Here is a 26868-nt window from a genome sequence, read left to right on the forward strand (position 1 = left end):
CCTTAAGGCTATTTTTTACATCAGTGTCTTAAACTCACTACATGCCAAACTGCAAACTGCCATGATTGTGAGGAGCTGAAACATCAGCTGAAATCTCCACAGTGTAAAATCGTCTTTCTATGCTGTATCCATTCATCCATCCATATGTATATATATATATATATATATATATATATATGTATATTTCCCCAGTCATTTCTTAGAGGAAATTGGTGAGGGAACATATATATTAGCTGTGCACTGAAAGACCACCAGCCTTTGCAGTGCATGGTTGCAGGTGAGATGAAGCATACGGCTTTATGGATGAAATTTGCCAGATCCTCTCATGCTTTTGCTCTTATGCTTATTTGAAAATCAGAAAAGGTGATGACCCTTTTAAAATAAAAATGGAATTGCTGGCAGGAAGGAAAGGTACAACTCTGTGTTCCTAGCATTTAAAGATGGTTATAAAATGTACATTGACTGTTTTTATAATTTATAGTGAAACTGCTGTTGCTTTTAATAAAATGAGACTTCCAGTCAGAGTTTCATGATTATGAATGTGAGCATTTTGTTACCCAGCTTGGATTTATCCTACAAATAACCATTTTCTAACATAGCTGTGGCCATACACATAACTTAATGGGATTCTCTGTCACACATAATTCTTTCTCAAGTTCCAGTGTTGGACTTGTTGCTGAATACTTAAAGTCCTTGAATATGGCTCAAGAACTGAGTTAGTGGTGACTTTCATGATTTTTAATTTAATTTTTTCCTTAATTCTTAGACTTTTAAAACTTCCTGTAATTCATTATTAGATTTACCGTTTCAAGTGCTTATTTAAAAGGCACCTTAGCTGCAGAAGCAAATCAATATTTACAGTGCATTAGTGCCACAGAGAATTTGAAGCCTTGTGATTAGAGTTCACTGCTGTTTTATCCACTCTTCAAAGAAACCACAGACTTCAAACAGTATCAGCCATCATCCTGAAATCAGTGACATTGCATTGGTCCCATACATACTTCATCTACTGGTTTAATTATTAAGTTCCTTTCCTTTGATTTTTCTTTTAATATTTTAAAGGATATCCTCTTCAAATCTACAAATTTAAGTAAACCAGAAGATTGCAACCAACAGTATATTGGTAGAAAAATCTGTTCTGTATATGCTTTTTTATTGTTGTTTTAACAGACAGTACAGAAACCGCACTTGAGCAGCCTCTCAGAATAGAATTGAAGAATACAGGAGATTATATTTACAATTTGTGGTTAACACAGCATGAGTAAGATTTAATTCCTGGATTAATACCTGGTGAGGTATTGTCCTTTGCCAGAGAGCTAGCACTAAATCTCTCTGTATTTCTCTCATTCCAGTGATAAAAAAAAAAATAATAAAAATTACCATCTGTGATTTTCTAGTTTCACACTGGAAATGTGTAGAGGTAGAACACACAAATGGATGTCTTTTATAAAATCACTTGATTGTGAAGTTTCTTTAGTAATGCAAGTCACGTTTCCTTATATACGGAACCGTTTTCACAAGGAATGACTAGAATTGATCAAGCTGTATCTTTGTATCGACAGAATTACATTTTTTAGAGAAGTGCTTGATAAATGCCTGAAGGTACATCAACTAGCCTTAACAAAATGAAATGGGCCATACTAAAGGTAGTTCATTACCAAAGAGATTTTGTAGAGAAAATCCTCTCATTAGTGTCTTCTTTAGGACATTAATATTTGGGAATTCTGTTGCACAGTCAATTTTATGTATTGTGAAAAGTCTCTGACACTTAGCATGATTCAAACTCTGATGTTTTAGCTAAAAAGAAAAGGCCAATGCAGACAGAATTTCTCTCTCTTCTCCAGAATTACTGACTTCCATTTTCTTCCTCTATTTCTTGGTTGGAAATTCAGCTTCTCCTCTTACAGAAGTTCACTGAACTGAACTTTTGTTTTGTCAAGTAATTTGAAGAAAGAGTGTAAAAAAGAAGAACATTTTGCATTCGCTGTGCTTATATATATAGATGTAGGAGCATAAGGAGTAAGCGAACTCATGTTTGAAAATTATAGTTCCCTGTTGTAGGGTGGGTAGCTAAGGCAAGCGGGATAATATGCATGGGCTGCTGCTTGGAACAGAAATAGATTGGTATTTTTCTTAAGTGGCACACTCATAGTACAGACCTTCTTTCTTGACCAGGCTAATCCAATAAATGAAAGTGTATGTTCGGAGCTAAGCCAGAAGCACAGCCACTGCTGTTAATGGGTCACTTCGTTATGTTCTGTGCTGCTGTTGCCAGTGACCACAGCTGTGGCACCTTTGTTATATAGATCTCTGGTGATTTGATAGTGTACTTCTATTATGCTTACTATCTAGCGGGAAATGAGGAGCTTTGCCTTCAGCTGCTTCATGAAACTTGAAGTAGTTGAATACAAAGCAACCAAAGAAAACTCTCAATTATGAGTTTTATTAGTATAGACTGAGTAATCAGACTCTAAGTAGAAGTTGACTCACACAATTTTCTGCATGAATAACACGATCTTTCCTGAAATATTATTTTATTCACTCCTTGTTGCATTATACTCTTATATATGTATTTATAGGAGAAAAGTAGAATTCTTTGCTGGAAATTTACTCTTGTGAACATCTTTGTAATGAAAATGAAAGAAAAATTCGGAGGAAATGGAAGTAATAGAGTGTTTGTGGGAAAAACACTAATTAATCCTCTGTTATCCTTGATTACCAGGTTGGACTTTAAATAGAATGACTGTTTTGGTGTTCTGCCATGTTTCACTTGTGCACGTCTCAGCAGCATGATTCCTAATTGTTCCAAAAAACCCCAGCCATGCATTTTTTTTTTCTGTGTGGCATGATCATATTCCTCTGTATCTTTATAATGCTGTATAACGATTTTGTATTTTAATATTGTTGTATGTAGCTTATAAAAACATTGCAAAGCTTAAGACTAGTCACTTTTCAGACTGCTGCCACTGTGTTTTCCTGCTGGTATTGGGAGACATGAACCTTCAGCTTCTTTGGGAAATATTTGATCGTGCAATTGAAAAAAAAAGTCCTGGTTATCATTCTCAGATGTTGGCCGTTGTGCCTTTCTCAGTGATTCTGCTTATGTTGCCATAGTTTTCACCTTTTTTTGCTTTGCATTCAAGGTTTTCAGTGCAGCAGTAAAGAGAAATAAAACTGATAAATCACATCACCTCCTTTTTGGTGTTGAGTGGGAGAGTGCTAAGAGGTCAGAAATGCAGGCAGTGAAACTTCTGTTTGGGCACAGACAATACAGATGTGTGGATATTTATTGTAGGATAATAAATGAAATTGGAAAAATGAAGTTGTATTTCAAGAGAAACTAATGTGCCATCAAAGTTTCCAAAACTTTGACCTCCACATATATTACAAATCCCTTTCTTTTTCTGTCTGCCTGATTGTTGTACTGTTTGTTACTAATGAAATCTATTTCTCCTCTCGGTTATACTAGTTGGAAAGCTAAGGGAAATGGGATCAATCAGCACAGATCTTGTTTCAGCTATTAGGAGAAGGAAGAATGCAGAACAGAAACTGGTCATTTCCTTGGGTTCTGAGAAAAGAACAGAATGGATACTTCCAATAGAGTGCCTATACTTCCAAAGCTGCCTTTCCCTGTAGAGAGGCTGCTCTGCCACCTCTTGCATGCTGGTGGTGGTGCCCACACTACAAGCGTGTTGTGGGGGTGCAGGAGGTGTAGTCTGAGTCCACTCCTGGTTTTGGCATGAGACTGTTTGTCTACTTGCTCTTTACCTTTATGCTACTTCGGTCACTTGTTCAAGCTTAGGTGGTTTTTATGTTTTACACAGCAACCAACAGATGGTAGCGATACCATTTTTGTACTTATCAAACCAAAGAGTTGTATTAGGTTAAGAGTTTTGTTTGGCCCTCATTTTCTTCTCATGTGGTCAAGCAGTGAGACTGTGGTTTTAGAAGAAACAGACCTTGTCCTTGAGGAACTATGCTGAGGTCAATAGCTGCTTATTCTACAATATCACATTTGGCCAAAACCACCCATCCAGAGCTTGAAAACAAAAAAATCTTTTTTGATGTGAAAAACATTTTAAATCTAGTCAGTGTTTATTTACTGTCTGTTTCATTCTTCAGATATGCCTCTTCATGTACGGCGGAGTAGTGACCCTGCACTGATTGGCCTCTCAACCTCTGTAAGTGATACAAATTTTTCTTCAGAAGAGCCATCACGGAAAAATCCTACGAGGTGGTCCACAACAGCGGGCTTTCTCAAGCAGAACACCCCTGGTGTACCTACTACACATGACAGAAAGGTATATTTTTGCATACTTCTTTGCCCCTCTTCATTCAGTAAATGTGAAATGTGCATACATTTTGACCTTTTTTTGTCCTCCTCTTAGTGGGTAAACCTTTATTTTCAGACCTCGTCCAACCACACTATCAGCAGAACACTGTACCAGTTGCATGCATACCTTTTGAGGAAGCCCTTAGTGATACCCACAGCAGGCATTACAAATGTTTGATTTCACCATTAATTGCCACTGAAGCTCTGATTACTCCTTACTCTGCCAGATAGTATCCAAATACTGTCACACATTGTCTTTGAACGCAAACAGACAGTGTCTATAATGATTTCTACTGATCTCTGCAGAAGTCCTAATGTCAGTGAATAATCTGCATGCCTACAGCTAGTCTGGCTCTATCTTTCTGATATACCAATGTAGTTTTAATTCTCTGAGTCAAATAATGCAAAACAAAAATTACAAATGCGATCTCTCTTTGTTAATGTTATTCAGACTAAAATAGTTAACTTTAATATGCCTGTTATTTGCTTCCTTTTTTTTTTTTTTCCCCAATGTGGTTTTAGTACCTCTACCTGCACTCTTTTTTAACTTAGGAAGAAACTGTAAAGAAAAACAATAATTCCAGTGAGTCACTTCTATAGAAAGTTGCACTTTTGGTTGCCATTCTGACTGCACAGCACAAAATCCTGTCAGAAAAGACGTAGCTTATGATAGTTATTATATAAACACAACCCAAGAACCTGCAGCCGGGACTCCCAAACTCCAGATAAAGAAGTCTTTACATGCTGCTAATGAACTCATCTATCTTCCAAGGGATTTTGATTAATTCAAAAACAAGACATTGAGGCCCACATTCTTACATATGTTTCCGTTTAACATGGTATCTTTAGGTCTCTCTTTGATCAGAATTTCAGGTAGGTAAAGGTATATTTTCACTTGTGCTGGTGTGACACAGAAGTGTATGTTGTTTTGAAAAGTATTTTTTAGTATTCTGATTTGGAGGAGAAAAGTGATAATCTAATCCCTGTGAAGTGTTACTATTTTCAGTTAATTTTTCTGAAATGATAATGAAACTGCACTTCATTACTCCACTAGCACAGATATTGGAGAGCCATACATAGCATAATCAGATTCTTTTAGTATGTGAAGTTACCAGAAATTGGAGAGAATTGAACAGCAGCTGATCTTTTACACTCGTGTTCCTGCATCATTAGTTGTTCATTATGTAGTTGCTCATGATTTTCATGAAAATATTTGATGTCTACTGAAGCACGGTGACCAAAATGGTAAGGAATACATGTGATCTCATGTTGTGATGGGAAGCTAGCGAAAAAGGAATATTAAACCAGGAGAATGGTGGAGAACTAATGTACATTTGTTAGCACAACAGATACTGTTAATTTTTTTACTGTTTTTTTATTTTACACACTGTATACATCAGTCCTTCAAATAGAACAGATCGCTGAGTAGGTTATTTTTAATAGATAAGATGCAGTAAACAACTGCAATTGAATAATAATTGCTTGTACACCATATGTTATGAATTAATACTGAGCGAGTTTGTGCTACATTGTTTGTGTTGCCAGCATCTTGATTCCTTCATGTGAATCAAGACTTATTAGTGAATCCTATTTCTCTTAGTAATTGCTATTAAGAATTCTCCTTTCATATCCCAATAGTAGCAGCAAATTCATTTGCATTGTTATTCTAAAATTCATTATTTCCTCTACATTTAAAGTATCTATCACTTACCAAAGTACTAACACTGAATTTTTGAAATATATTTAGATTATTTGAACTATAACAACTACTCACTACTATTTGTTTTCTTAAGCTACTCAGATAACTAAAAGAGATGGCTGTGCTTTGTTTCAGACTGTTTCACTGATTATAGATGACACAGACATTTAAAGCAAAGCAATGAGAACAATCTTAATTTTCTGCTCTGTGCATTGGGCTTGAGCACCCATATATCTTTTGTGGGCGGTTGGCACTACGTAATGTTTTCACTGCATTTCCTTTTCTTGACAGCACAAGAACATATGTTCTTGGGCTGAGATTTGCAGCACAGTTGTAGGTTAGCAACTTTACCCCAGCAATATCTATATGTCTCTCACAGAAACAAGAAAAGGGTTTCTGGGAGAGTTGCCAAAAGCTTCATCCACCTACTGACTCTAAGAAGTGACATTACTTTCAGCCCGTCACCTCTAAAGAGGAATAATTGACAGGTAGAAACTCTGTCCAATTTTTGGAGGAATTAGCAGAGAGAAGCTGCATGTATCTGGCAGAAGGGATTTATTTCTCAGGGGCAAGTGAGAGAAGACTCCTCACTGGTGTTTATTTCATTTTGGGTAAGAACAATTTGAAATGGCAGGAAAATGGGCAGATGCCCAAGATTAAATGAAATTAAGAGGAGAGAGTGCTGCCATGCACTGAAGGCTGTGAAGAGCCAGGACATATGCCAGTAGTTCTGGGCACATAAAAAAGAGAAAAGGGCACTGGGAAAGAGGAAAAATATGGGAGATTTGAAGGATCCTGTTGATGAAATTACAGTGCCTTTATGTATTAGGATGGAAGTGATTTCTCATTTGTTCTTCATATCCTTTTATTGAAAAGAAACATGTTTATTCTTGTGATATCTCAGTGCTCTCTGTGCTTCCTTTGAATTGGAATTTTGACTTCTTCTGTTTCCTGTGTTGTCCAGCTGTACTTATACTTTGTAACTTGAAACCAACTTGAAACCAGATATTGATTCTTTCTATCCAATAGCACTCAAGTATTTGAAGAATTATCATTATTATTGATTTTTTACAAGTTATAGTAATATTGGAGACTGTAGTCAGCTAGGTAATTCCCGACTTTTTCCTTCTGTGTCCTCCTGAGTGGTCTCAACCAAATGGTTAAGTTTCCTCTGTGCAAGTATTTACAAAGTTAGCTCATGATCATCTACCATTTTCTTAGGTAAATTCAGTTCTCAGGATTCTTTTAAAAGTGAATATTAAAATGACTTTCAAATAGAATTTTGTGCTTGAGACATATCTGCATTACATAGTGATTCAAGGCTTGACTTAATCATGTCTCTTGCTTCCTTGAGCCGTTCTAATGAAACAAGAAATCTCTTAGTAAAAATATCTTCTCAAAGGCCTGCAGTAATACCTGATTTGCAAGCTGTAATTTTGTTTGAATTTTATTGAACTGTACAGTTGAACAGATTGTATGCAGCACAAGTGCACTAGACGTGGATTCTTCCATCACAGTTGAATATTTTTTGATGTTATTTTCTTTTCTGAATAACCGTTAATTTGGCTCAGTCTTAATAATGCAGTATGGAAGCCTGCTGGCTTAAGTAGCTGCCCTTAAAACATGAGCTGCAGTAATGAAAATCAGATTTTCTTTCCCTTAGATGTTTGTGTTAGTGTACAAGAACATAAATGCAACAACCAGGTATGTTTTCTCTTATAACGACAGTGAGTTAATTATCCGCTTTCTTTTTTAATTTGCACCTGTGTTTGTGATGAAGAGTTGCATATTATTACAAATTACTTATCTGCTTATCAAGTTAACCTGTCTTGCTTAAGACAGGGATATAGCATGACTACCTGGCTTATGAAAAATTTCCCACAGTGACTTTTCTGAGTTTGATTCATGTATTGTTGCATATGAGATAACAGCATTGGTACAGCATAAAGAGGCAATAATGTACACTGATAGAGAGCAATGGGAGAGAAAAATGATTGTGCATGGGCTTCTGTGCCTCTCTCGCTCCTGGATTCACCCACCTGGAGCAAAGCAAATGGCATGCAACATGCTCTGCAGGGTGGATCATCAACAGCAAACACGTAGCTGAATATATTTGGCACATCACTATTTTTCCTCTTTTTGCCTTTGCCATTTAGTCAGCAGCCAGGTTTTTTTTGTTTGTTTGTTTATGTAGGTTTCCCACATCTATATTATGAGGTTGAGAATAGCCATGCCTTGTAGGAATAACTGTTTTTAGGATATGCTTTCTTCCTGCTTGAAAGCCTTATCTTTATGGACTCCATAAACTGCAGAGAAAGAAGTTTAAGCCATGTAAGAGTGACCTAAATCTTATGTAGTGTCAAATCCCTTAACTATAAAGCATTGTGTTTCTCACCATCCCCTGTTGCAGAAATTTTTATTTCCTATTGGCCTGAGACAGATAAATACACATATTCAAATTATTGCATTGAATTTTTTTTTCCTGTGAAAGATGCAATTCCTCTAAGCCTCTTTAGAAATGGAATACAGATTTTTTCTTTAGTCACAATAGGAAAAAAGCATGTGTGCATTATATGAGATGTATATACCAAACAAAAACGATTTGTCCATGTCAAGATCAGATTCAAAGTGAAAATTGGTTTCATTTAGCTTTAAGTCATTTTAAAGCTGGCTTAGTGAAATTTTCTCTATCACTGTCACCAAAGGTGTGTTATTTCAATAGATTTAGCTATAATTCAGAGGATTGAAGTTTTCTGTATTAAAACAGTGTGTATGAATTTCATTTTATAGCCAAGGAATCTGACTTTCTGACTGGAAGGTCATTAGACCAAGTAGGGAAAATTACGGACTAAAAGATATTGTTCTGGGAACAAGCTTATTTCTTTTTGGTGAGATTCACAGATTTTGTAATTTCAGATGTGACTGCATGTAGAAAAAGAGGAAGGAAAAATGAGAGAGTTATTTACAAATACTGAAATAGTGTTCTAATGCAGAAAATATTGCTATGGGAGAGAGAGGAATGGATATTTAAAAAAACAAACAGACAAAAAAAGTTACATGCACCAGTTTTCTTTCTTTGCAATAGAAAATCATTGCTGGTAGCTTGTCATGTGATGTTAAAACAGTTTAGAGCAAATGCACTCAGAGAGAGTGCAACATAAAATAAACATAGCGTGTGTTATTTTTGTCCTGGCATGTGTGTAAAATTCATGACTTTCATAGGATCATAGAATAGCTGAGGTTGGAAGGTACTGCTTGAGGTCATCTAGTCCAACCACTCTTCTCAAGGCAGGGTCAATCAGAACAGGTTGCTCAGGTCTTTGTCCAATCAGGTTTTGTATACATATATCTCCAAGAATGAAGACTGCACCACCTCTCTGGGCAACCTCTTCCAATGTTTGGTCACCCTTATGTATATACTTGTATTTCAGTATGTACCTGTTGACTCTTGTTACTTCACTGCTTACCACTGAGAAGAATCTGACTTTCTGCACAGAGTAGCAAGTAATATTTTAGTACCGTAAGAATTAAAATCTCAATGGAAAAACTCAGCATTTCTGACTTCCAAAATGTGAAAACAAAACAAGCATTTCTTACCATCAGCAGCATGTTGAGAATGGGAGATATAAAATGAAAAATCCTTGTCTGGTGCACAGAGAGATAACAGAAAATGAGTGTCACTGGATTTTGTGCTCTACTGTTTGCTGAGTACTGCGTATGAGGAAGGATTCAGCTGTTTGGACAGAAAAGTCAGTTGTGACCAGTCTTGCTAAGAAGCAGGGAAAAAGCCAATAATAAAAATAAACAATCCAAAGTGAAATTGCAATTTTCTTCATCTCTTGTTCTTTTACCTTTTTCTTTCTTTCTTTCTTTCTTTTTTTTCCTGAGATATCATTTTGTAACAGCCCACCTACCAAATTTCCTCTCTGTCTCTCCGAAGATTATTAGTGCAAGATTCTAGAGAGATCTGAGAGCTTGTGCTTCTTTTGCACTTTACTTTGAAACTGAGCTAGTGTGTTGATCACTCTCAATCTCTGTTCTTCATCAATAAAGTGAGAAGAACAAGTCATTGCAGCAGTGCTTTGCTACACCATCTCTTTGTGTGATGGACTTGGGTGAGCAATGTCTGGTCTGCAGGTGAGAGAACACAGTACTGTACCATGACCTATGAATGCTAAGAGGGATCTGAGTGATTGAGTATCTTCCGAGTGATGGAGGAGTGTTGGAACATGAACAAGATGTTTATATTTTCACTTCTGTAGCAGTGGTGTACAGCATTTTTCAGAGAGGTGGTGAAAGCCATACTGAATGCACGGACCTCTCAAGTACAGAAAAATTTAAGTTGTAATGAATGGCTGACTTTTCCTCTGCCATTCATCTAAGTGTACATGTACTTGTAGATTTCCATGTTTAAATGTTCATCTCTGTTTCTTTCGATTTTTTATGTTACTGTAGCTCTCCTTGGGCTTGAAGGTAAAAAAAAACCATGAGCCTGAAATAGTAGCTTGATGAAAGACTGAATAACGAAAGAAAAGAAAAATTAGGTTGGAAGTTCAGGTTTAGTCATTTTATTTTTAAATTTTATAGGTTAGAGATGCATGTAGGTTTTCATTGGATCTTGGTTTTGGACAGTTTTCATCTATTTAGTTGTAACCCAGAGATGTGTGTTTAAACTGCATTTGCAATATATACAAAGAGTTTCTGCAGATGCATATTCAGAAACATGCCTATCTGCCTTGTTTTCATATTACCAAGGTTGTGTATTGATGCAAAGCAAGTCCAAAGCAAGTCAATGAAATTTGAAGTACAAGCCACACAGCAGGCTGGGCTTTCTTGCAGTGTCCTGATGTGAATCAGAGCAGTGTCAGCAGTGATTATTTCAGCCTTCTTTTTTGCTGCGTTTTTTTGTGTTTTTAAATGAATTTAAGTCATCATGCAATGAGTATCAGTCATGCAAGAAAAGTAGTCTCAGACTAGTGTGATTGAGGGGGAAGTGGTGCACTGGATGGGAATTAAAACTAAGACAGCCTACTTACCTACTGGGCTTAGTTCTGTTAGGACTGAATTTGGGTCTGAAACAGATGCTGCTTGTCCTGCCTTGGTTAAGTCCTCAGGAAAGCATCTGTCCAAGGCCTGAAATGAGTTCATAAGCCTGATGAGTCAACTGATCCCTCAAAGTTGAGTGTTATCCTGGGAGCTATGCTGAGTCCACTCTATATATTGTTAAATAGGGCAAACAGTGGTGGTTTTAGTAAGGGCTGATAGGGGAGAGACCAGTGGTTGTGGTGTGGGGAGGGCACAGCCGCTGCCTCCAGGCATTGCTGCAGCCTGCAGGCCTTGCCTTGCTGCTGCCTGAGCACTGCCCAATGCTTTGGTCAGAAGTCACTGCCCTTCTCTGCTCACCTGTTAAAGCAAGGAAGACAGAAACACTAACTTTTCTTAGCTTGAGAAGCTAGCATGGTTACCCTGTCCCCTTCACTCCATTTTTGTTGTTGGCCCACAGGTGCAATTTTCTAAACTTAAAAACAACCAGTAGAAGCTTTCAGATATTCATTTTAGAGGTATGGCTGCCTTAAAGCAGCCTTAAACCTGCGTTTATCAGGATAGTACTGGCAAGTTATAAGCTTTGCTTCATCCACACTTCCATGGCAGATGCCATTCTGTCAAACTGCCTGTCTGCTGTCCTCTGTCACATGGGAACAAAATGTATTGTGGGGCAAGTTCCACCTTTAATGCCATGCCATCGACATCTGTATCTGACATCACGGGCCAGCATCATAAAATAGGAGGCATTACTTTCAGAGTAGCCCTCATAGCTTTTTTTTTGTGTCTGGAATTTAATTACGTGGCTCTTCCAGGGAATCAAATGAAGAGATGTTAACAGTAAAGGTAAACAGACAACATTACTAATGCTATTTTCACTAAATCCAAGTAGACATAAAGCACTGTATAAATTTGGATACAAAATAAAATATCAGTGAAAATGGCAGGGTTGAGCATAGTTGCACAATTGCATATAAACAACCGTATAGATTGTTACTGGACATAACACATTTGCATCCTTTACAGTAGCATGGCAAAAGGATGTGGGAATTGACTGAGTGTAAACAAGAGGTATCATTGTACAGATCTCCTTGTGTGTTACCACTGGAACTGTCACTTGGGGGAGATCTGTGTAACTCATCTCCAAGTATTTTTCAGTTTTACTTCGGATTTTACCAGCTTTAAAAGAAGTCACAAAGACCTTTGAGATATATGCCTATGTGCATATATATCTGTATATACATAAGTACACTTTCTAGATGTTCTAGAGTGAATGTTTCATTTTTGTGGAGAAAAAAAAAAGACAAGAAGAAGAATAGTGAGGAAACTGCTTTCAAAGTATGATGTGTACAAGAAGAACTGTAGCTTCATGGCATTTTAAGCTAACTGATTTGTTTATTTTTCTTTAAAATGATGCTGTGGAAGACAATGCCTTTTTAGTGTTCTTTCAAGAAGCTTCCAGAAGTAAAATCCAGTTTCAGAATTGTAGTTACAGAATATCAACCACCATATGCTAATTTGGTTGTTTAGCATTATGTTTTGTGAGGTTTTATTGTGAGAATAGTAAGTAAAGAGTGAATTGATTAAGAAGCTTTTTTTTCCTGTCTCAATATGAGAAAAATCAAAGTACCCTGCCTAGTAAGTTTTGGTTATGCCTGTATACCTGCAAAGGTTGTTACATTCTTTATTTTCCTTTGTAAACATGAGAGATGAACAGAATAATTTGGATATACAGTGGGGGATTGTTTAGTTTATTGTTAACTTAAGCCGTGTTCTTTGGTACTGAATAGCTTCATACAGCACCAGATGTACAGGAAACTGTCCATTCTTCGTGGCCCCTGCTCATTGCTGCTTTTCTGGTCAGTCTTTCTTTGTGAATCAAAGGACAGCATAGAGTATATGAATTGGAATTGCACAACTTTGGAAATTTCTGAACATAAAATGATAGAACTTAGGCATAACATTGGCTTTTAAATTGTCTTTCTCCTCCTGAGCATCTAATGAGCTATTGTTAATGCATAATAAATTAATTCAATTCATGGAGCTACAGGAGGGGTCATTTCTGATGACAAATCTTTCTCGATTCTCTAAAGACATCAAAATGACTGTAGAGTTGTCATTCTTCACATCTATTTCCATTATAAATAAGGAATGCAAACGACCGTGTTCTTTATTAGAATATTAGATACTCATCTCCTGTATCCTGAGACAGTTTTTACCAGTTGGCTGGAAATGACCCACGCTGCAGGTCAGAGCCAAGAATAGGCATAAAGCTGACATACTTCATTAACACAGGAGTCCTCTCTTTACTCCTTGGAGAATGGCCTAAGATTAGGGATTCCTGCTAGTGGGTGACTGATACCTGATCCTTGCTGCATGCATTTGATGGCTAAGCTGTATCCAGATTATTGTATCTTTGGAGGTTTTGTTCTTCAATACACTGCAAAACAAAGCAAGCTTTGAAACTGAAATGTAGAATGATAAAATAAACTGAATTTTCTGAGAGGAAAAGGGAGAGTGGCAAAGCAGTAGTGTCAGATTCTTAAGATATATGGGTGTTTATAAGGAATGAGTTACATATTGACTGGTATGGTTCCTTCTGAGGAAAATGTGAAAGCTGGTATAATTTGTTGATAAAAAGCTGCTGGTGAATAGCAAGACTGAATCCAAATCTGACCTCTATGTAAGAATTTTTTTTAGTGAATTTCTATATGTACATCACATTACTGGGTTAATTAATTTCCCATATTTAATTATTTTTCCTGTAAAAGAGACATAATTTATACAGTTTGTTTGTTTGTTTGTTGAGAAATGAGGGTTGACTTGCTCTTATTTATTCATTTATTTAAGTCTATAAAGCAACAAAAACCCAGTACAACAAAATAAACGGGAGTCTGTTTACTGAAACTTCAGAGGGCATGAAAAAATGAGTGTATCAGTATATTACTAAGTTAGTAAACAGAGATTTGTATCAGACAGATCTGTATTTACATAAAGATGCTTTGTTAATAGCTGCTTTTAGAATTAGTGTGTGGCATCAAACTGACCAGTGGACACAGTGGAGCATAAAAAGAAGGAAGAGCATTTTATAGTGATTGAGCCAATAAATATATTTATAGTCACTTACTCGCCCAGAGTTCGTCAACTGAAATAGTAACCTCAAAGGATTAAACAAAGTCTCATCTCCCTTCAGCATGGAGGTATCAATCTGAGACTGTCAGAAGGTATTAAAAGCAAAAAAAACAAAACCCCTTTTCCAAAATGTTCTGCATACATGCAAAAAGATACAGCCAAACATTTTCAGAGCCCTAAATGGTTTCTTTTATTGAAGGTCCCGAACAAGAGGTGAATAACTTGCTGCAGAAATAGCTAAAGGGGGAGCTTGGTAGAGATCTTTGGATCTCCTTCCAGAGAATTGCCATGAGTAGGTCTTCAACCTGTTTACCTCCTATTGTATCTCCATATAGAAATAAAATACCAAACACTCATTACACTTTGTATTAGACATACATAAGGCAAAAACAAATGAAAAATACCCTACTCTTTCACTATTTGGAAATTGGTATGGTGGTAAATGAGGTAGTGGGCATGGATGTGTTACCATGCGGTGTGAAGGACATTCTGGTTGCGTTAGTCATGCTGGGAGTCTTTAGCGGTACAAGTGCAGGTTACAATCACTAATGAGTTTATGCACTGACAGCCAGTAATTAAAGTACACGGATCATACTAATGCATCATTTTATCTACAAGCTACAAAGTCTTTGATGAGAAGCTTGTTATATATTGCAAATCATCTGAAATTAAAAGCACAGCAAAAGCACTTCACTTCTGTCCCTTTCACCCAAGCCTCCAGCAAAGCCCTGCAGGGACAGTAAACTGAACTAAATCTTAAGGAGCTGGATTCTGTATTCTCATTAAAAATACTGCAAAATGCTACTATTAAGTACAGTGGCAATATGGTGATTTGACAGTTTTAGAGTTATATTGATCAATTTTCATTTCAAATATCATAAACTTGCCATTGCCCACGGTCCCCAAAGATGTTTGAGAAAGAACCTTTTTCTAAAATTACTGCATTTAATTGTAACTGATGATGCATGTCAGTACCAGTCTCAGGAGGGCTTCCAGCTGCAGCTCCAGAAGAAATGAGAATTCCCTGTGTGACCCTGATGGCTTCTGCACTAAAATCTTCTCTTAATGGTATTGAAGTTAAAAGCAGCACACACCTTTCCAGTTGGATGTTTGGAGCAGGCATGCTAATGCCAAATCATGCTGAATGGAAGAAAAATGGTCCGGCTTATTCATTGGCATATTTTACAACATGTATGTTTCTTTGTTTGCCTTAGATGGCAAACAGCTTTGCAGCTGGTTCAGCAACAAAGAAAGGAGTCTGGTAGTTACCTATGGCAGGCTGTTTTTCTAATGTTTTGCTGTTCAGTTAACACCAGCAGAACTGTGTATGATTCCAGCCCTGAAGAAGTTTTTTGCTACATGCTGATAGTAGTGATATTTTGAGCTGAGCTGCAAAGCACAACTCACAGGGACTGCATCTCTGCCCCATTCCAGCTTTTGTTTCTGCCATCCAAAAAGTTGATGAGTAACTTTGGATGCCTCCTGTGTCAAAAGAACTGGTGTGCCTCTCAGCAGAAGGAAGGCAATCTTCTATGAAAGTGGACTACAGCAAAAATATTTCGGTAAATGGGAGGGATATATTCTTCTGGCCAATACAGATATTGCTAGGCATGAACTCCTTGCAGAATTTCTGACAGTGTCTTCTTCACCAAACAGAGGCCCAATTTAATTCACTCTTAGCATAAATAATTTCATCTGCACTGTGTGCTGCGGCATGTAAGACATTCCACAGCAGGAGGTCCCAGAGTAAACTGTAAGCAGTACTGCTGTCCTGCATAACTCAGATCAGAGCCACTTAGCATTTGAATGACTGAAGGACACTTCCCTGAACACATCCCTGGATGAGTTTTTATCTTTTTTTCCTTCTCTCTCACTTTTGCACAAATTTCTGCTGTACGTGGCCGGTGGATGCTGCATGGAAGGAGATCTTTATGTAGCACAGAGAAAAGAAGTCTGCTTTAAATGTTTGTATCGAGAATTGTAAACATGAATCAATAGAAAAATGGAATTGTCTATAAAATACAAAGATACAGAAAACATCTCATTACGTAGGAGGCAGAAATGTCTGTTCATTCAGATGGGGTGATGATCTGTCTGATAACATGTTACCGTCAGATAACAGTAACTCATGCACCAACTGAAGGGAGTGTTTTTGTGCATGAAACGGTCCTTTGTTTCTTTGTCCAGATCTTGATTTTGTTGTTATACCTTTTCAGACCTTTGAGCAAGAGAAATTGTCGTTCCGGCTTATAGGAACTGTGCCACCTCTGTCTCTGGAGGAGAATGGAATAAGAGCAGCATTAGGAAAAAATCAATTTCTGCATGCTGCTTCCTGTCCTTTATGGCTCTGCAGAGGGACAGTTGTACAAAGCATCAGCTGCCTTCCACCCTCCCTCTCCTAAGCAAGAGGCTAAGTTTGCTGTGTGCTTAATCACACTGGAAAAGTGGAAAATTTTAATAGTTGAAAGATATGAAATTTTTACTCATTTGTGGGAGGTTAAGCTCATTTATGATGGGGATTTGTTCAGCTGGTTACTTGTGCAGATGTATTTTTTCAATACCTTGTGCTGGTTGAATTCAAGCTTTAATATCTTGAATTTGATTATTTCTTTTCTACTACAAAATGTCTTTCAAAAAAAGAACTTGTCATCAATTAAGAAAGCTTAAGTTGGATAAGTATGGAAAAAACCTGCTCTCACCAAGCAAGCTCTGGAAAATTCTATTTATCACAGTTATACCGAGAGCTCAGTTTCCTAGCAAAATATGTCATACCTTTATAAGAAATCAAATGGTAAGAGGTAACTGTAGGGGAATTGATGCTACAGTCTGCGCTTTGGAGTATTGGACCAATACTGTGCTAGGCAAAATAAATATTGATATCCTAAATGGGGAAGGAATTACTTACGATGATGGAATGAAGTATTGATTTGAAAAGGGAATAAATAAAGTATGAAAAAAGTATTTAACTACCAATGTACACTGATGTTTTTAGGGCTTTTTTTTTTTTTTTTTTTTGATTTGGTTTTTTTTGGGGGGTATTTTCTTTTGTTACTTCTTTTTTTTAAGAGAGATTTTCAAGATTCCTCAAGGCAATAATACTGTTAAATATGTGGCACTATAACCCTAATTTACTTGCTCACGAATGTGTAAGAAACAGATACTCCTTCTGAATTGTCTGATTTGGAATTAAGATATACAGACAAATATGGACTGGAAAAAAATACTCTGTTTATCCTTATAGTATATTTACTGCTTTTTCAATCTGCTTCTTCAAGGCTAGGGAGAATTTCAGTTCCATATATGATTTTAATTGGAGGGAATTAACTTGTATGAATGATTGATTTTTCCATTGACTTTGGGCTAAGGGTAACTCCTAACATTAAGGATCTACCTCTTGTGCTTTTATTGGCTTTTAGTGGTCAGACTGTGTAAGGACTAAGTATCATTAGAGGCTGAGGAATATGTACGTGTGGGAAAGAAAATTCAAACTGTAACTCGCCCATTGAAAAGACTTAAAAAATCTGTCTCAATGTGATATGTGTATTTCCATTGGCGCAATCTCTGTCTGCTGCAGTTTTACAAATCTGGCTGTATTTGTTTACTCTCAGCAAATCAAGCAAACAGACACAGGGAAAAAACCTTCTAAAATGAGAAAAGCAATCTTGATAACAAGTTCCAAGTGTTATTTCTTTACTTAATGTGTTACACATAAACACTTAATATTGAGAAAGGGAAAGAGGTATATCACCAGTTATAATATTTCCTTATGATGTAGGATGAGAAATTCCAATTTTGAACTCTGTCACACTATTCCAGTGGAAAGGAGCATACCTGGAGCAAGGAGACACCTTTAACTGTAAAGCTGACTGACTTGGGGAAATTCTGCATTGGACTTAGATGTTTCTAGGGGGAAGGTTGTATGGTGTGTTTGCTTTTTTAAGGAGCTGGGTATTCTGAAGGCCTGATGGAGTATGTACTTCGGAAGTCTGTGCACTAGAGGATTGAAGTTGGAAAAGGCCAGTAGTGAAGCACAGATGGGAGCAACAAACCCACTGAAGGCTGTTTGGACTTGTGCTAAGGAAGGGGAGCTCTTCACATGGAATGTATTTATGCATACACCAAGCAGTCAAGTTGTATGTTCTGGTCCTTGAGACCAGTCAGACCTGCTTTCTCCTTTGTCCTTGTTCTCTTTGTATGATTTTAATAACCAGCTGCATTGATAATGTGCAAGGACTGGTTGTTTTTTTATAAGACACTTTTTTGTTTCTTTTAAAATAGAAAGATGAAAACTACAGAAGCCTACCACGAGATACTAGTAGCTGGTCTAACCAGTTTCAGAGAGACAATGCTCGTTCATCGTTAAGTGCCAGTCATCCCATGGTGGACAAGTGGCTGGAGAGGCAAGAACAGGTAATATATATGTATATATATATTACTTTATCAATCTAATCTTTATGCTACTGCAAAATATTACAAAAAAAAAAAAAAGCTATATTCTTATGTGATATTGGCTCTCTAAGTGAGATTCAAGCACTAGAAATACACTGACTAAATTTGTAGGGGATTGTGTCTGCTTCCAAAATACGGCATTAAGACTGAAAATAGACATCTGCAAATTATTTCATTTTTGAGTCATACACCCATTTATGTAGTATGTGGAGTGCTGCTGTTCTTCACAACCAACACCAATGGAGTTAATTTATTTATGGAGTATAATTTTGATAAATATTTTGCAGATGAAAGTTAATAATATTACTACAAAGAAGCCAAATATGAATCAATTTTGACATTGTACTTTTAAACATTTTGTTGTTCATATTCTTGCAACATAGACTGATTATAAATTAGAAGAAATTGCTGTCTTATTTATTTAGTGTACATTTATACCTCTCATGATTTTGGTCTTTTTTGAAACATTAAGTAATTTCAACTCGATGTTTCTTTATTAATAAGCTGATAGTCCTAGAAAGTTAAAGGACTGAACTTAATATTACATTAACAGTCACATCATGTATTTGTCTCAAATTTTTCAAGAAATGTCCTGAAATGTACAATGGAAATGCATCTTTATTATGGAGACTGGAGGTATAACAGCAAGTCCATATAAGGAACAGTGCATATAAGGGATATTTCCTTATGTTTCTTCCGTATACAACGTTGAGATTTTGCATTGAGCATAAATGTATAAGGTTTGTATTTTATAGCAGTAGGATGTGAAAACAGAATTTGCTTTATAGAGAAGGAACTCTGCCCTTGGTCCTGGTATTTCTTCCCCTGCACATTCAGTGGCAGGACCCATGGTGGCAATTTCATTGCTGTTTTCCCCTCAGAGTGCACACAATTAGTGCGGGTGAGCTGCTGCCTCTGTGCTGGAAGGGGAGGGTCGGTTCCCTGAGCTGGAGGTGCCTCCTCCCTGCTGGTGCTGTTTGATGTTTTTGAGGCACGCTTCAAGCGTCATTAGATTTTTGCTGTGGCAGTTAGTAAAGCTGTTGTCTCAGCAAAAGAGGTTGGATTAGGAATCTTAATAGTGATCTTCCTGTAGAATGTTGGATACATGAATATTTTAATACATGGGAATCCAGTTCAAAGAAGTATTACGTTTTCTGCTGATTTTGGTCTCTGAATGGCTTACCTAGTTCAATTTATTCACAAGTTAGGTAAATAGTAGTCTAAAAGTGTGTGTGTTTTGCTGGCTAACTGGTTGAAGTCTGAATTTGCAAGTTTTGTATTTCATTTGAGCAAGTTTTTGGCTTTCTTTTGTTGCTTTTTGAAAGAGAGAGGATCCATTTTTTCGATGTGTTCTTTCAAATTTGCCTATACCTTTGCCATTTCTTGCCAGCTGGATAATTAATTAGACTGAAAGCTGTTTAACAGGGTATGAACAGGAGATGAGGATGGGATGATGCACAGCTCTGCAGAAAGAGAGGGAAAGGCCCAGTGGAGAGTGGGGGAAATGCAGAGAGAAATTCACTTTCATTCTGGGGTTTGAACTCCGGTATCTTTGTCAGTGTCCTTTGTGGTTTTCCCCCAACACCCCCCCAGCTGGTTAGGCCTTTCACTTTTGTTTGCTTTTTTGTTTAATTGAAATTGAATCTGGATAGCCTGTTAATAACTGAACCAGAAATTTCAGAACACAATCACGTTCTTGTTCTTTTAAAAAGACAAATAACAACTTGTGTGTGCATCCAGTGCCTGTGGTGGAAACTACAAATAGATGAGGTAATTGTGCTGGAGACAAAAGGCCAGTCCTATCTTACTGACCCTGGCTTCAAAGCATATTACTCATTGAAAAGTGTTCTTCAATTTATAAACTTTCTGTATTTAGGTTGTGCAAAGCGCTTTTCTTGCAACATCATTTGCTTTATCCTCTTTGCTTTTCTTTCCTGAAGCTCTGTATTCAACACTGTAGAAATACTGTCAGTGGAAATGGATAATCTGAGAGCAGATGCAGAAAGGAGAGACTCAAACAAGGAGGTTGCAGTGTAGTTCGCTGACCTGGCAAAGTCAGTTCATTTAGTGACTTCCAGCCCTATTCCTTTGTGTACGGTGCAGCTGTAGTGGCGGCCGGCGTGCTCTGCACCAGCACGTGCATAAAAAGTAGCAGACACCATGTCTGGCCAGAGGTGTTGTTCTGTGCCAAGAAACCAGTTGTGCAGGACCAACAGATTCCAAGGGTGGTGACAGTCCTTGTCCAACCTCCCTCTGTGGCTCTGCAGACTAGATAGCAAGCGCTGCATTTGTCTTGCAGGCTCCAGAGGCTTGTTGTTAGGGCAGGCTTTCCAGGCTTGGGTTGAATTGCTCCTCTCAAATTTCCTCACCTCCTCTTTTTAAAAATAAGGGGAAAAAAGAACAACTTCAGGATGATCATTGTCAGATTCTACCATACATGAACATTTACTGGAATTGCACTTTGAGGAGGGAGGGTGTGATGTGCTGAAGTTATTTTTATGTGGGCAATGCCTCATTTCCAATAAGCAGAACCATAGAGCAAACGGTAATCTTGCAACATCACAGCCTGTTCTGCAGATGGAACTGCAAGACACCTCCTTTCTAGGAAATCATTATAGGCTGCTGTAGCAGGGACTAATCAAAGCACAGAATTAGAAATATTCTAGTAGTTGTTAGAGAAATACTTCTGTAGATTTGTGTAAGTTTTAGTGCCTTAAATGGAGGAATGCTCAGAGCCTGTTAAAATTCCTTGAAGTAATTGCTTTTGCTCCTACCCATTGTGCTTTACTGGGGCTCTGCTAAATTGGAGTGATACATCAAAGAAGTGGAAAAGATTAATTCTGCCTCCTGCATCCTTTAAGACGTTCTGTTTGTATATGCTGGTTAGCTACTTCTGCCTGAGGTTTGTTCCCAGTTTAGTTCCAGAGTTCTCCACCTGTCCACAGGGCAAATTGATCAGTGTAATTCCCAGAAAGCTTTGACATTTCTCATGACCATGAAGTCAGTTATGTGAAATTGTTTGTACCCAAGAATCACCTTACTACCATAAAATCAAATATCCAGGGACCGCTTCAAAATGACTTTAGAAAGGTAAGCCCTGTATTTTCTTTTTTTACTGCTTCACTCAGTAACTTCACTCATTCTGTTTTGTAGATCGTTAAGTACTAGTGACAACATTTGTGAGCTTTAATTTGATTCTCAAATCTTTTAGGAAAAGAAAAAGTTGGTTTTGTTCTTTGCCTTCCCCTCCACAAAACAACCACACTTTGAGGAATGACTTGAGATATCTTATTTCCTTCCAAATGTATTCATCTACATGGTAATATCACTTTTATTTGTGAAATCTATTTTTTCTTGAGCTCACCTGAAGACTTGATCAAGGCCTGATCAAATCTGGAATCATGCTGCTTTATAATAGAGAGACATGAAAAAGGAACATAAGAAAGAGTTAAACTTTTCACCAATTTCTGAAGTTTAAGTATACAGAACACTTTTCTTGGGTGGCCATTTTAGTTTCATTAGTCAAATACTGAAACTTAGCAACCAAGAAAACTTGAACTGAAATAGTATATTCCGTGCTCTACTGCAGAAGCCTATTTTGCAGAAGGATTAAGAGCACCCTGCTGTTCTCAGCACTGAGAAAAGGGGCAAGAACAGCAGGAAAGGGAAATTCTACAGCTACCCTGCTTCATTTGGAAGCAGTTGATCAGATTTCCAAATATAAAGAGATTGGTTCAATTAAACTTGTGCGTAAATATATACATATTTGTATTTGATGTATATCTGTATATATGTGTACTTGCCAGTGAATGAGAGCAAGGCAGGAAATGAAGTGAAATTTCATGCTCATTACTGAAGAACAGGTCTGATGCCTAAAATCCCCGTAGCTTCCAAGTAGCAACCAAAGGCAGAGATGAAAGCAACTAAATTGTATCCTGAAATGGGAAGAGAAGTGTTTACTACTGCTATCCTCTTGAGCAGAAATTTGCTGTGCAGAACACTCTCAGTAAGTTGTTTGTGACATCCATCCAGTGATCGTACACAGTTTCTCAGGTTCCTTTTTCAACAATCAGAGATCGGATATTCAAATAGTATACGGTTTTATATCTCCAGCTACAGAGTATCTGCCTTCAGCTGTTATTTTCAGCAAAATAAGGCTTACTTTTAATGTGATTGAATTGACTCTCTAAAAACATTCAGATGGTGTAAATTAGTGCATTTCAGAACTATCTGTTGAAAACAGAAAATCAGAGCTTTAGAGATAGATTGGTGAATGTGAATCATTAATTTTCTTTGGATTCTTATGCTGCATCTTAACCATGTTGTCAAATTTTTCATTTAACAGAAGCCCTACTTCTATTTTGTGTTTTAATACAAGGATAGAAGGTGGAAGGTAGAAATGTAGCCTATTTTTTTTTTTTTTTTTAGCTCTGAATGTTATATGGAGTTATAGCTAATGCATAGAATCGTCTTTATTTTCACTCATGTGCCTCTTTTGTGTTTGTCCTTGTCTGACAGGTGTGTTTTTATTTTTTTTTTCTCCACTATTTCTGTAACTATACAACATGAAGGTCTGCAATTTCTGTGCTTAATGAACAGAAGATGCAGAGGCTTGTGGGGCTGCAGGCTGTTCTTTGCCTCAAACAGTTCACATGTACTGATAGAAACTTCAGGAAAAATATCATCATTAGGATTTCTGCTAATTTAAGACTTGGTAAAAGGATTAGTCAGATTTTAGTCTTACCCTCTTGTCTGTTATTCTGTGCAGTGCCAAGATAGAGTCTCCTTGCTTTCCTCGCTATCGAGTACATAATTTTTTAATTCTTCTCTTGTGATAACCTTAATGAATACAGAACAATAACAACAGATAAAGTGTAAAACAGCAGCATGGTTGTAAAGCTTGTCATATTCAAGAGAACACACTTTTGTCATAGATAGATAGATGTGTTCAAAGCTCCAGGCCTAATACAGGGGCCTGTCTCTTTTTTTTTGGGGGGGGGGGGGACAGTGGAAATCTTCACTGAGTGACCAGGTCCAGCCAGGAGGCGGTGAGCAGAGCCTGTCTTTCTCAGGTGGTTTGTTGCATCTCTGCAGCAGAGCTGTAGGTCATGGACAAGAAAGGCGGTACTTGGCATGTGACACTGAATTAAATACTAGGCCATAGCTGTAACTATCGGCGGGTAGAATTAGTGGCCAGAAGTGATAGAGGATTCACATACAGTGTATGTTAGTCAGAGGTGATCAGGCCTCAAGGTGCCCCTGCAGGAGTTTAGTCTCCACAGTCACACATTCATGTGCAAATTCAGCATTTTTACTACCTCAGGTGGGTTCTTGGCCATGTGGTGGCTCTGGCTTCCACCTGATAGGGCAATTAACTTCTCAGGTGTTACAGCAATTGTTTCTTTCTTCTTTTGTATCATGAAGGAGGTGGAAAACTTGATTTGGCTCAAAATTATTTTCTGTTAGCTGCTGCTACTGTAGGTAAATAGGTACCCCCCCTCCCCGCCGCCCCATTTATTTTCATACATTTGCACGATGTTGAGGACTTCAGCTCAGGAGCTAAAAGCCCCAGCTGAAATATAAGCTGAAAGTGCTTGCTTGGCTCCTACACTGTAAGCAAAAGAGGAGTGCTTACATGTTAGCTAGGGCAGCAGCTACATCTTCCGCTGGACCAATGAAATGCCCCTCTGGCTGCCAAAGAACACCTTGCCTCCTTGGAGCCGTGTTTAAACACAGGTGTAATTATATGTATGTATGAAGGTTATATTCTAAAATACATTATAACATGATATGATGTAATTAATATAACATAACATAATATAAACATTATAACATAACTGTTTTGACTAATCAGTCCTTTGGGATGCTTTATGATGCATTTGCCTTCCCAGAAGAATATAATGATGTTAGGTACTGCTAATCCTTGTGTGACCACAACAATTTTCTTTATTCTGTTGAGTTTTTCAATGTTCTCTTCCTATTCCTATTCCTATTATTATTAATATAATCATCATTATCATTATAATAATCATCATTATTACATTAGAAAAAACTACTGTGGAAAGTAAACTCTAAAAAGAGAAACCTATATTTAGCTGTTTACATTTTGAGAACCTGCAGAAATACCCCCAACCCCCTACTGTTCAGTAGCAAAGTATAGATCTGCCTCAAGTTGAAGTGTGCATGAGGATGGCCAACGAACTTCCAGAGTGGACCCCAATGAGCTACTTCCATAGCTTCAGTTCCAGATTTCTAAATCCAAACTTTATTTCACTATCTAAAAGCCATCTAACTGTTTTCCTGCTGGAATATGTTGTCATGTGTTCTGGATTCAGAAGAATCTCTGTATTCTGCATGTAGCTTAGACATGAGTATACTAATGCACATATTAATGGTCTCTAAATGTGTATGTAACTACAGAAAAAGAAACATTAAAGAGAAAGGCCCGTGTTCATAATAACACATCAGAATGTACAGAGTTAAAATTTCAGATTTCAAACTACAATGTGTACTGGTCTTAAGAAAATATTAACATGGAATTTAGAAGTCTGTACATTTTTATGCAAAATGGACATTTATGGACATGATCTTAATTGTATATTTTGGAGAAGAGTTTCTTTTTCTTATTTGTCTTGGAGTTATGAACAGCCTTGAAGTTATTTTTCAGTGCTGAGCATTTCAGTTTATATGAGATAGGATGTTGGAATAAACAGCTTTATTGCTTGGGGACAGCTGTAGTAGTGCTGCTTTTATAAACAGTATTTCATGCTGGCATCTATCCTGTTCTCCTTCAAAAATAATCTGTCATTTCATACTGTGTATTAAATAGGCGAGACAGTTTTGGGGCTACAGCCTGTGCTTGGTTATGTGCTGCTGTGTAGATATTAATGCAGTGGCAGAATATAGTTGTGTATGTGGAGAGACAACAGTACTTTGCAATTATATATATACATATATATAAAAGAGTTGATTTTACAAAACAAAGCAGATGGAACAACAACAATAACAACTAGTGGATTTTAATGATTAGTGGAAAAATCATGCAGCACATTCAGGTGTATTTCAGTAGTGGTCAATCTCATAGTCATGGACATACACATAGGAGTGTAGATGGACTGGGCTGAAGTCTAAACATGACCTCTGTTCTGCAGAGCCCTTCTGAAGTGCATTGGCCTTTTTAGGGTAGCTGTTGACCATAAACTGCTGTTTTCCTGCCCTTTTGGACCAAAGTATTTAAGTAATCATGTTGTTATAGTAATTAATGGTAACCAAGCTTTGGTGCCATGGATGGTATGTCATACTTTTCAATGACATGCAGATTCTGTAAGGAGATTTAAATAAATTATTGCTGTTATTTTTCCTATCTTTTCCAAAATGCTTTGCAGCACAGTACCACCTCTGGCCCTCTTGACTTCTGTCTGCCTATGATAGCAGGTCAGTTAAGGACATCTGAAAATGTCCCACTGTGCACAGAAGAGCGTTTCATCCTAGTAATGTTTGAGGTCTTCCTCCTCTGCTTTTAAAAACTTGTTTTCCCATTCTTTTATTACATTGTGGAGGAGCTTTATCTTCTAGTATGTTTTCTTTTTAGTGCGGGCATACATGTTGTTGTATCCCAGCTAGAGGTTTATAATAGCAAAAGTCTCACTGTGTTCACGACAAGCTTGTTGCTGTCCTCAAGGGCTGTGGTGGGCAGCACAAGGAGCTGCTGGAGGTGCCAGCAGTGCCACAGCGTTGGGCACAGAGCTCCTGCTGTGCCAAAGGAACACAAGAGAGGGATGCATTAGGAAAATTAAAATTTGTCCTCATTCCCTCAGAGGGCAATACAGTTAATGAAAATAGATCTCACCAAATTAAGATAATTTATTTCATTAGTTTACAGTGCTATAAAACTTTTCGGGGCTGTGCAGCCCTTCTGTACAAACCTGAAATAGATGCAGTTCCACTGTTTGCTTCAAAGACCGCAAGGTTAAAACTTTTAAGTGTATTAAACCAATTCTGTTAATTGTGCCTATAGAGGATTCTCCCTTGCCCTTGGTCTTCTTAATTTAAAATTAACATTCTGCTCAGTCTGCATTCCAGCCTTTTAACCAAAGTGTAAATATGTAAATGATTATAAGTACCATTGCTGCTTAAGATGAAATTCTGCATTTTCATTTCAGAAGATGGTACTGGTAGTACATTATATTGATATTTTTAATGGAAAGAAAAT

At 37.3% G+C, this 26868-nt stretch overlaps 1 protein-coding gene across 33 annotated transcripts in view; it reads left to right on the forward strand.

Moving 5' to 3' along the window:
• The window catches only part of PARD3 (par-3 family cell polarity regulator), a 434005-nt gene that overhangs the window by 165603 nt on the left and 241534 nt on the right, over positions 1-26868 (forward strand). For 25 of the 33 annotated variants that reach the window (XM_040680350.2, XM_040680546.2, XM_040680478.2 and 22 more), the window contains exons 4-5: positions 4123-4301; positions 18486-18617. In XM_040680350.2, the coding sequence (XP_040536284.1) occupies positions 4123-4301; positions 18486-18617 (311 nt within the window). The remainder of the gene's footprint in view (positions 1-4122; positions 4302-18485; positions 18618-26868) is intronic. The other 8 variants (XM_040680491.2, XM_040680528.2, XM_040680499.2 and 5 more) reach the window with 1 other exon arrangement.

Source organism: Gallus gallus, chromosome 2 (assembly GCF_016699485.2).
Source record: "Gallus gallus isolate bGalGal1 chromosome 2, bGalGal1.mat.broiler.GRCg7b, whole genome shotgun sequence".
NCBI lineage: Eukaryota > Metazoa > Chordata > Aves > Galliformes > Phasianidae > Gallus > Gallus gallus.